At 25.2% G+C, this 12,611-nt stretch overlaps 1 protein-coding gene across 1 annotated transcript in view; it reads right to left on the bottom strand.

The window, feature by feature from the left end:
• The window catches only part of LOC129959731 (fibrous sheath CABYR-binding protein-like), a 37,233-nt gene that overhangs the window by 18,326 nt on the left and 6,296 nt on the right, over nucleotides 1-12,611 (bottom strand). The window contains exons 8-14 of the mRNA XM_056072621.1: nucleotides 12,301-12,348; nucleotides 11,286-11,333; nucleotides 10,260-10,307; nucleotides 9,243-9,290; nucleotides 8,226-8,273; nucleotides 7,213-7,260; nucleotides 6,202-6,249 (exon numbers count right to left, since the gene is read on the bottom strand). Of these exons, the coding sequence (XP_055928596.1) occupies nucleotides 6,202-6,249; nucleotides 7,213-7,260; nucleotides 8,226-8,273; nucleotides 9,243-9,290; nucleotides 10,260-10,307; nucleotides 11,286-11,333; nucleotides 12,301-12,348 (336 nt within the window). The remainder of the gene's footprint in view (nucleotides 1-6,201; nucleotides 6,250-7,212; nucleotides 7,261-8,225; nucleotides 8,274-9,242; nucleotides 9,291-10,259; nucleotides 10,308-11,285; nucleotides 11,334-12,300; nucleotides 12,349-12,611) is intronic.

The following is a 12,611-nucleotide window of genomic DNA, read 5'->3' as shown; positions in this document are numbered from 1 at the left end:
ATTTTTTTTAGCACTTACGATTGATTTTGCCTTACATGATATTATTTCCTTTACTAACAATTAGAAAATATGTATGCATCTGTGGAGATTGAAATCTAAATTCACGTAGAATTTCGTATTTCCTTTACTAACAATTAGAAAATATGTATGCATCTGTGAAGATTGAAATCTAAATTCACGTAAAATTTCGTATTTCCTTTACTAACAATTAGAAATAATATGCATGCATCTGTTGAGATTAAAATCTAAATTCAAGTAAAATTTCGTTCTGTTTTGGCAATAATTAACGAAAATATTACTGAAAAAGTTCTACCCTCATCGTAAATTTCAGATACAAATCTTTCAGTTTCTAATATTATTAAAAGAAAGCATATATTAATATACTTATATCTTTCCTTCCTATAATCAGTTTTATTTGAAACACACTTAGCATTTCACAGACAATGATTTTCAACAGAATCAAACGATTAAGATTTTTCTCACTCAGGCGAATGGCAATGTTACAATGATCTATTGGTGAAATCAAAATTTCTTCTATCTAGTGAAGGAAAAGAATGATAATATGAATTTTAATAATCTATTCTTGTGGATTTAAATGCAAATTAATTTCGTGTTTATAAAGAAAAAATTCAAAGAAAATTAAAGCCTCTCCTCTGAAACATGATTTAATGTTATTAGACATGATTCATCTATATTTGTTTTATTCTTAATATTTACACTCAATTCTATTGTAGTGACAACGTATTAACAAAACAAAGATTTTAATATCGTACCAACACACATGAGTATATATACAATAACTAAGGCAATAAAAGATACTGTAGTAAAATGCACTTAATACAATATTTTTCAAAAAATTTATCAAAATTAGTAAACAATACTATGCGGAAATGGAATTTATAATATTGAGAAATTCGTTTTTTTAACAAGTGAAAAAAAATTTCTGTGTTATAATATATTCTCAGAAGTTGTTAAGGAAACATGTAAAAATTTTGATTAAATTTTAATTTGAAATATTTTAAATCCTTTTTTTAATGAACACCAAATTACCTAAGAAGTAACTACTCACCAGATTTGGTAAATCTAGTTCCAGTCATCTGATCTGAAGAATGGCTAGAATGATTTTTTAGCCGTACTGCATAGCAATTTATATATATTATATATAGTATAAATTATATATATCTATAAACATGTTTATAAATATATGTAATTTTTGATATATATATTTTTTAAAAAAAGAAATTGGGTGTTTTTTCATTCAATTCTTGAAAAATAGAAATAATTGACTAAGAGGGTGGGTGACACTTTTTCGGGTATAAAAGGAATTGTAAAATTTTTTATGTACAAAAAAAAACCGAGAATGTATTTTTTATATTCCAATTCATCATAATCATTTCAAGTAATGTATACTATTATAAATGAAAGAAATGATTAAGTATTTATAACTGTGACATGGATTTTAGAAAAGCAAAAGTAGTCCATCGTTCATTTCAAAATTGAAAAGCTTGACAGTTTCATTTATTAACGAATACTAATTTGCAATTATTTTTTCAACAAATTTTGTTTTAATTAATTCATACATACATTTATAATGAGCATACATTTGAGAAATGATGCAAATAGAATCTACTTCTTAGTTAGTGTTTATATTTAATTATATAGATCTCTAGAATTTAATTACAACAAAAAAGTTTAATAATGGTGTACTGAAGTGTTTCTGTAAAGTTCGATATTTATTTCATCTTTTCATTTAATTTTTTTGCATCTTAAAATCATATGCTGCCAAATGCTCAACTGCCCTGAAGCAACAGTTTCCTTGCAGTAAGGAGATGAGCGAGAAATTAGAATCCTTCTATTAAAAACAAAATATTACTTCAGCATTGTTATTTTAATGCGATGATTGGAACACAATTAGCAATATGTTTTACTTTTCTTAATAAATAGATTAGTCATAGTTAATGGTGACTCCAATATGTCTGTAACGATTAAACTAGAAATCTCGGCCCCATTTAGTATCAAAACCAATAATTAAAATTACTGAAAAAGTTAACTAGCAATTTATGCGTTTAAATGTGATGTAGAAAATATATCACGAACCTTAAAATATAGATATGATTTCCTAAAGCAATTGCACAATCGTCCCAAACGTGCTGTGGAAAATGAATAAAATTTTAGGAAAAATATGCTGACAAATTTCGAAAACACAAAATCACGTCATTGTTAAATCTGTAACAAAATAATCTTTCATTCATGCCATTTTTATCGAATTATTGTTTTTTTTATTTTTGCGACAATAAGTTAATCTCTTCTTTCTTACATAATAGCTAAATAGTTAAGAAAGGTTGAAAGACACAGAAGAAAACTAAACATTTGAATCTTCATTCTCCTGAACGGAAAAAGCAGTATCACTAATTTTATAAAGTGGGAAAGAAAAGTTACTGTATGATAAGCATTTTCAAGGATAAATACGCCAAAACGTAAGATGTTATTACTTCGGTAGCCAGAAAATCGGAAAAAATTAAAAATTTTGCTCACAGAAATAAATTCTTTCTCAATTCAAAATTTACTGTTTCAGCAGAAAAAAAAAAAAATGTTGAGAAACGCAAGGCGAGATTTGGGAACGGTTTAATAGTAAGGTAAACAGAAAAAACTTCACCTAGACAAATCTAGCAATGCGACAAGCGAGTTGAAGTCTTGAAAGAATACAAATGACGTTAAAATAAAGAGGGTAAAGAATCTGGCCACACCTTCCTTATGTTCATATACCCCATTTTTCCCTATATTTCACAATTCCATTAGAACCTCTGTTTAAAGAATAATGATCGATGAAAAAATATGAAATCATCTTTATTTTTAGCAGTGACTGTTTTTCTAATTAATTCAGTGTATATAAAATTAATTCAGTATATAAAAAACTTCTGAAGGAGTCATTTATTCTTTGTCAATTCTAAATGAATAATTTGAAAAAGATATCAACTCATTCCTCTTTCTTCTAATTCTTAAATACTTTTATTTTTGAATCACATCGCGAAAAATGAAAGCTAAATTTCTCTAGCTTAAGAGAATTGGATTTTTGTTAAAGAATGTTCTTGAAGTCCATGTTTTCTTTGATAAAAACGTTAAAATCTTATACTACTTTCAATTGTTCCTTTGCTTAATTCCATCTTTCATTTTATTTAAAGCAATTTTTTTTTCTTTTTGAAGAGTGTTTCGTTTTTCCCCAATGTTTTAAACCTTCTTTCAAAAAAAATTCACTTGTCTTCGGTGTGTTCATCCTTAATAATTTTTCAATTTCCCTTTTTCAAATTTCGGAAACACTGTTTCAATATGATTTTTTATAACATTCTGGACAAATCTCTTATCTTATTTGAACCTATCAAGTTTTTTTTGATTTAGAAAATAATTCATTATGAAAGAAAAATGCTGTCTTTATACAAGAATAAAATTTTTTTTTTGTGTGTGTGTGTGTATGTGTGTGTGTGTGTATTTGTACCTTTATAAAATTAATAAGGTTCAGATGCAAGTAATTCTAAAAATCAAGATCTCTTTTAGTTATAAGCCCCAAAAATCCAAATTCTTTACAAAATTTACTCCCATATCTCAGATATTAGTATAACAACTTAAAATATATAAATATTTTATGAAAAAAGAGACGCAGACACTTAAATAAACAAATTTTCTTCAATTTTATTTGAAATTTCTGGCTCCATTTGTATTTTGGTGCTGCAAAAGGCTTCTTTAATTCTTCTTAGCTTTAGCTGAAAAAAAAGTGCAATTAAAATTGTACTGATATATATATTAGGATGATTATTTGTTCATTAATAACTAAAATAATTAAAAATTAAGTAACATTTAAACAATTTCTGAAAAAAACTCTTGTGATGTTAATTTGTCTTTTTTTAAACATAAAAATAAATAGAAGGTTAAAAACATTTCATCTTTTTTATCAACTCTGTGTATGTTTCCTATTATGCTAACTGCTCAGTAAGAAAAATTCTAAGAGATTGCTAAATTTTTTTCCAGAAAAATACTATTCTCGACTGCGCAACATCAAATATGCATTAAAATTTAATGAATTAATCCATTTGAGAACATTTTTTAGGTAAATTCTTGAATTCTGCAAGACAGACATCACATGATTCATATCTCAAAAGTTCTCTTCAAAAAAGCTTAAAGCAAGGAATTTTCTACTTTTTATCGTCGCGATATTATTACTTTAGAAAATAAGCAAAAAAATGTAATAATTTAATAGAGAGCGCTGCCTTTATTTTATGAAAAATTAAGGATTTTCTTTAAGTTCATTATGAATTTTTAGTATCTGTCATTGTATTCCTTTTCGAAAGGACTTACTAAACGAAATTTAAGACAATAAATGCGAAGATAATTTAAAATTGAAGTGAACCATTCAACTGAAAATGTAAGTGAGCATCGAAAAAAACCGAGAAATTCTTGTACGAGAAATTTTTGGCATTACTGAAAATGGTAGGTAAAATTTCTAAATATCTATACAAAATTGTGTAGAAGTTGTTAGACATTAATTTATTAAGAAAATTAAAACAATTGTATTTTGGATCTAAAATAATTGTTCTTCTAAAAGAAAAAAACACTTCTTCGACTTTGGTAAAATCTTCAGATATATATAATATTTCATGAAAAATCATGCCTTACTTGCATACGTTACTTCTGAAAATATTAAATATTTATATTACCTTTGTAAGACCGAAGGCATTCCCTCTTATTAGACATACAACCTACAAAAAACATAAAAAGAATTTTGGAATGTGTATAAATATAGAAATTTTAATATTCACGGGTAATAATGATAAGAGAAAACTTTCACTATTAATATTAATTTTGCTCCAGATTCTTTTCACATATTCTGAGAAGATGACATGAATTCCACATAAACAAATCAATGATTATTACTAAAATATGGAACTTACTAAATGTAAAACTTTTCTTAAATAATGGACTAATTTAATCCACAGTATCCGAAATAAGTATATTTTTTTTAATGTCGCTTCTTTATTGACTTCTGAATTTAAAACTTGAAATAACAGCAAAAAATTTTGCTTACAGCGTTCTTCATATTCGGAATAGACGGCATTAAAACTTAGACAACATGTCACGACATTGTAGTGATATAATTAAGGATATGACACATTAAGACTGAAGCAGGACCTGTCACTCTGCCTGACACTGTTACCATATCTGACATCACACACACGCACACACAAAAAAAGCGACTTTTGGAATTTGTTAAAACTTACAAAGTTAAATATTAACAGTATGATAAAATAAAATTTTCACAATTAATATTATTTTTGCTCCAGATTCTTTTCACATATTCTGAGAAGATGATATAAAATTCCACATCAACAAATCAATGATTATTTATAGAGTATTGAATTTACTAAATGTAAAAATTTTCTTAAATTTTGCATTTTACATTTTTTTTAAATTTTAGAAATATTAAAAAATTTTTACTTTACATTTTTTAAATGTAATAATTTAATAGAGAACACTGCCTTTTTTAATGAAAAATTAATAATTTTTTTTTAAAATTCATTATGAATTTTCAGTATGTGTATAAAAATTTGTTCAATAACCTCCTACTTGAAAAATTTAATTTGAACTCTTTTTCTAATAGTAACGTATCTTCAGATTACCTATGAAATTGTGCCTTTGTATTCCTTTTCGAAAGGACTTACTAAATGAAATGTAAGACAATCAATGCGAAAATAATTTAAATTTGAATTGAACAATTCAACTGAAAATGTGAGTGAGAATCGAAAAACCTAGAAAATTTGGTACCAGGCCTTCGTGGCATATGACTGAAAATTGTAGGTAAAAAGTATTATGAGTCAAAGGAACATAAATTAAATCCAAGGATATCACTTGTTAAATGGATTACATTTAACAAACGGGAAAATAGATACGTCTTCAAGGGTGTTATTTTTTAACCCCAATATTTGGAAGTTGCTTTTCTAAATTTCTATACAAAATTGTGTAGCATTTGTTCGACATTAATTTATTAAGAAAATTGTAACAATTGGATTTTGTAACTATAATAATTCTTCTTCTATAAGAAAAAAACACTTCTTCGACTTTGGTAATATCTTCCAATATATATAAAATTTAATGAAATATTATTCCTGCTTTTCATAGCTTACTTTTGTAAATATTAAATATTTATATTACCTGCAGATTGTCCTTCTTCGTCAGGTTCACGTTTCATAGATATACGCACTAAAAAAAAAAGACTTTTGGAATCTGCAAAAACTTACAAAGTTGAATATTAACAGTATGATAAAATAAAACTTTCACAATTAATATTATTTTTGCTCCAGATTCTTTTCACATATTCTGAGAAGATGATATAAAATTCCACATCAACAAGTCAATGATCATTTATAGAGTATTGAATTTACTAAATATAAAAATTTTCTTAAATTTTGCATTTTACATTTTTTTTAAATTTTAAAAATATTAAAAACTTTTTAATCATTACATTTTTTTAAATGTAATGATTTAATAGAGAACACTGCCTTTTTTTAATGAAAAATTAATAATTTTTTTATCAAATTAACAATGAATTTTCAGTATGTGCAAAAAAATTTGTTCAATAACCTCCTACTTGAAAAATTTAATTTGAACTATTTTTCTAATCGTAACGTATCTTCAGATTACCTATGAAATTGTGCCTTTGTATTAATTTTCGAAAGGACATACTAAATGAAATGTAAGACAATAAATGCGAAAATAATTGGAAGGATTCAACTGAAAATGTGAGTAAGAATCGAAAAACCGAGGAAATTTGGTACCAGGCCTTCGTGGCATATGACTGAAAATTGTAGGTAAACTGTATTATGAGTCAAAGGAAAATAAATTATATCCAAGGATATCACTTGTTAAATGGATTACATTTAACAAACGAGAAAATAGATAAGTCTTCAAGGGTGTTATTCCCCCCATCCCAATATTTGGAAGTTGCTTTTCTAAATTTCTATACAAAATTGTGTAGAATTTGTTCTTCATTAATTTATTAAGAAAATTGTAACAATTGGATTTTGTAACTATAATAATTCTTCTTCTATAAGAAAAAAACACTTCTTCGACTTTGGTAATCTCTTCCAATATATATAAAATTTAATGAAATATTATTCCTGCTTTTCATAGCTTACTTTTGTAAATATTAAATATTTATATTACCTGCAGATTGTCCTTCTTCGTCAGGTTCACGTTTCATAGATATACGCACTAAAAAAAAAAAAGACTTTTGGAATCTGCAAAAACTTACAAAGTTGAATATTAACAGTATGATAAAATAAAACTTTCACAATTAATATTATTTTTGCTCCAGATTCTTTTCACATATTCTGAGAAGATGATATAAAATTCCACATCAACAAGTCAATGATCATTTATAGAGTATTGAATTTACTAAATATAAAAATTTTCTTAAATTTTGCATTTTACATTTTTTTTAAATTTTAAAAATATTAAAAACTTTTTAATCATTACATTTTTTTAAATGTAATGATTTAATAGAGAACACTGCCTTTTTTTAATGAAAAATTAATAATTTTTTTATCAAATTAACAATGAATTTTCAGTATGTGCAAAAAAATTTGTTCAATAACCTCCTACTTGAAAAATTTAATTTGAACTATTTTTCTAATCGTAACGTATCTTCAGATTACCTATGAAATTGTGCCTTTGTATTAATTTTCGAAAGGACATACTAAATGAAATGTAAGACAATAAATGCGAAAATAATTGGAAGGATTCAACTGAAAATGTGAGTAAGAATCGAAAAACCGAGGAAATTTGGTACCAGGCCTTCGTGGCATATGACTGAAAATTGTAGGTAAACTGTATTATGAGTCAAAGGAACATAAATTATATCCAAGGATATCACTTGTTAAATGGATTACATTTAACAAACGAGAAAATAGATAAGTCTTCAAGGGTGTTATTCCCCCCATCCCAATATTTGGAAGTTGCTTTTCTAAATTTCTATACAAAATTGTGTAGAATTTGTTCTTCATTAATTTATTAAGAAAATTGTAACAATTGGATTTTGTAACTATAATAATTCTTCTTCTATAAGAAAAAAACACTTCTTCGACTTTGGTAATATCTTCCAATATATATAAAATTTAATGAAATATTATTCCTGCTTTTCATAGCTTACTTTTGTAAATATTAAATATTTATATTACCTGCAGATGGTCCTTCTTCGTCGGGTTCACGTTTCATAGACTTACGCACTAAAAAAAAAAAAAAAGACTTTTGGAATCTGTAAAATTTTACAAAGTTGAATATTAACAGTATGATAAAATAAAACTTTCACAATTAATATTATTTTTGCTCCAGATTCTTTTCCCATATTCTGAGAAGATGATATAAAATTCCACATCAACAAGTCAATGATCAATTATAGAGTATTGAATTTACTAAATATAAAACTTTTCTTAAATTTTGCATTTTACATTTTTTAAAAATTTTAAAAATATTAAAAACTTTTTAATCATTACATTTTTTTAAATGTAATGATTTAATAGAGAACGCTGCCTTTTTTAATGAAAAATTAATAATTTTTTTATTAAATTCATTATGAATTTTCAGTATGTGCATAAAAATTTGTTCAATAACCTCCTACTTGAAAAATTTAATTTGAACTCTTTTTCTAATAGTAACGTATCTTCAGATTACCTATGAAATTGTGCCTTTGTATTCCTTTTCGAAAGGACTTACTAAATGAAATGTAAGACAATCAATGCGAAAATAATTTAAATTTGAATTGAACGATTCAACTGAAAATGTGAGTGAGAATCGAGAAAATTTGGTACCAGGCCTTCGTGGCATATGACTGAAAATTGTAGGTAAAATGTAATATGAGTCAAAGTAACATAAATTAAATCCAAGGATATCACTTGTTAAATGGATTACATTTAACTAACGGGAAAATAGATACGTCTTCAAAGGTGTTATTTTTTAACCCCAATATTTGGAAGTTGCTTTTCTAAATTTCTATACAAAATTGTGTAGCATTTGTTCGACATTAATTTATTAAGAAAATTGTAACAATTGGATTTTGTAACTATAATAATTCTTCTTCTATAAGAAAAAAACACTTCTTCGACTTTGGTAATATCTTCCAATATATATAAAATTTAATGAAATATTATTCCTGCTTTTCATAGCTTACTTTTGTAAATATTAAATATTTATATTACCTGCAGATTGTCCTTCTTCGTCAGGTTCACGTTTCATAGATATACGCACTAAAAAAAAAAAAAAAGACTTTTGGAATCTGCAAAAACTTACAAAGTTGAATATTAACAGTATGATAAAATAAAACTTTCACAATTAATATTATTTTTGCTCCAGATTCTTTTCACATATTCTGAGAAGATGATATAAAATTCCACATCAACAAGTCAATGATCATTTATAGAGTATTGAATTTACTAAATATAAAAATTTTCTTAAATTTTGCATTTTACATTTTTTTTAAATTTTAAAAACATTAAAAACTTTTTAATCATTACATTTTTTTAAATGTAATGATTTAATAGAGAACGCTGCCTTTTTTTAATGAAAAATTAATAATTTTTTTTATTAAATTAACAATGAATTTTCAGTATGTGCAAAAAAATTTGTTCAATAACCTAATACTTGAAAAATTTAATTTGAACTATTTTTCTAATAGTAACGTATCTTCAGATTACCTATGAAATTGTGCCTTTGTATTAATTTTCGAAAGGACATACTAAATGAAATGTAAGACAATAAATGCGAAAATAATTGGAAGGATTCAACTGAAAATGTGAGTAAGAATCGAAAAACCGAGGAAATTTGGTACCAGGCCTTCGTGGCATATGACTGAAAATTGTAGGTAAACTGTATTATGAGTCAAAGGAACATAAATTATATCCAAGGATATCACTTGTTAAATGGATTACATTTAACAAACGAGAAAATAGATAAGTCTTCAAGGGTGTTATTCCCCCCATCCCAATATTTGGAAGTTGCTTTTCTAAATTTCTATACAAAATTGTGTAGAATTTGTTCGACATTAATTTATTAAGAAAATTGTAACAATTGGATTTTGTAACTATAATAATTCTTCTTCTATAAGAAAAAAACACTTCTTCGACTTTGGTAATATCTTCCAATATATATAAAATTTAATGAAATATTATTCCTGCTTTTCGTAGCTTACTTTTGTAAATATTAAATATTTATATTACCTGCAGATGGTCCTTCTTCGTCGGGTTCACGTTTCATAGACTTACGCACTAAAAAAAAAAAAAAAAAAAAAAAAGACTTTTGGAATCTGTAAAATCTTACAAAGTTGAATATTAACAGTATGATAAAATAAAACTTTCACAATTAATATTATTTTTGCTCCAGATTCTTTTCACATATTCTGAGAAGATGATATAAACTTCCACATCAACAAGTCAATGATCATTTATAGAGTATTGAATTAACTAAATATAAAAATTTTCTTAAATTTTGCATTTTACATTTTTTAAAAATTTTAAAAATATTAAAAACTTTTTAATCATTACATTTTTTTAAATGTAATGATTTAATAGAGAAAGCTGCCTTTTTTAATGAAAAATTAATAATTTTTTTATTAAATTCATTATGAATTTTCAGTATGTGCATAAAAATTTGTTCAATAACCTCCTACTTGAAAAAGTTAATTTGAACTCTTTTTCTAATAGTAACGTATCTTCAGATTACCTATGAAATTGTGCCTTTGTATTCCTTTTCGAAAGGACTTACTAAATGAAATGTAAGACAATCAATGCGAAAATAATTTAAATTTGAATTGAACGATTCAACTGAAAATGTGAGTGAGAATCGAGAAAATTTGGTACCAGGCCTTCGTGGCATATGACTGAAAATTGTAGGTAAAATGTAATATGAGTCAAAGTAACATAAATTAAATCCAAGGATATCACTTGTTAAATGGATTACATTTAACAAACGGGAAAATAGATACGTCTTCAAAGGTGTTATTTTTTAACCCCAATATTTGGAAGTTGCTTTTCTAAATTTCTATACAAAATTGTGTAGCATTTGTTCGACATTAATTTATTAAGAAAATTGTAACAATTGGATTTTGTAACTATAATAATTCTTCTTCTATAAGAAAAAAACACTTCTTCGACTTTGGTAATATCTTCCAATATATATAAAATTTAATGAAATATTATTCCTGCTTTTCATAGCTTACTTTTGTAAATATTAAATATTTATATTACCTGCAGATTGTCCTTCTTCGTCAGGTTCACGTTTCATAGATATACGCACTAAAAAAAAAAAAGACTTTTGGAATCTGCAAAAACTTACAAAGTTGAATATTAACAGTATGATAAAATAAAACTTTCACAATTAATATTATTTTTGCTCCAGATTCTTTTCACATATTCTGAGAAGATGATATAAAATTCCACATCAACAAGTCAATGATCATTTATAGAGTATTGAATTTACTAAATATAAAAATTTTCTTAAATTTTGCATTTTACATTTTTTTTAAATTTTAAAAATATTAAAAACTTTTTAATCATTACATTTTTTTAAATGTAATGATTTAATAGAGAACGCTGCCTTTTTTAAATGAAAAATTAATAATTTTTTTTATTAAATTAACAATGAATTTTCAGTATGTGCAAAAAAATTTGTTCAATAACCTAATACTTGAAAAATTTAATTTGAACTATTTTTCTAATAGTAACGTATCTTCAGATTACCTATGAAATTGTGCCTTTGTATTAATTTTCGAAAGGACATACTAAATGAAATGTAAGACAATAAATGCGAAAATAATTGGAAGGATTCAACTGAAAATGTGAGTAAGAATCGAAAAACCGAGGAAATTTGGTACCAGGCCTTCGTGGCATATGACTGAAAATTGTAGGTAAACTGTATTATGAGTCAAAGGAACATAAATTATATCCAAGGATATCACTTGTTAAATGGATTACATTTAACAAACGAGAAAATAGATAAGTCTTCAAGGGTGTTATTCCCCCCATCCCAATATTTGGAAGTTTCTTTTCTAAATTTCTATACAAAATTGTGTAGAATTTGTTCGACATTAATTTATTAAGAAAATTGTAACAATTGGATTTTGTAACTATAATAATTCTTCTTCTATAAGAAAAAAAACACTTCTTCGACTTTGGTAATATCTTCCAATATATATAAAATTTAATGAAATATTATTCCTGCTTTTCATAGCTTACTTTTGTAAATATTAAATATTTATATTACCTGCAGATGGTCCTTCTTCGTCGGGTTCACGTTTCATAGATTTACGCACTAAAAAAAAAAAAAGACTTTTGGAATCTGTAAAAACTTACAAAGTTGAATATTAACAGTATGATAAAATAAAACTTTCACAATTAATATTATTTTTGCTCCAGATTCTTTTCCCATATTCTGAGAAGATGATATAAAATTCCACATCAACAAGTCAATGATCATTTATAGAGTATTGAATTTACTAAATATAAAACTTTTCTTAAATTTTGCATTTTACATTTTTTTTAAATTTTAAAAATATTAAAAACTTTTTAATCATT

Source organism: Argiope bruennichi, chromosome X2 (assembly GCF_947563725.1).
Source record: "Argiope bruennichi chromosome X2, qqArgBrue1.1, whole genome shotgun sequence".
NCBI lineage: Eukaryota > Metazoa > Arthropoda > Arachnida > Araneae > Araneidae > Argiope > Argiope bruennichi.
Note: the sequence above shows the minus strand (reverse complement) of the source record. Positions and strands in the feature narration are given on the sequence as shown.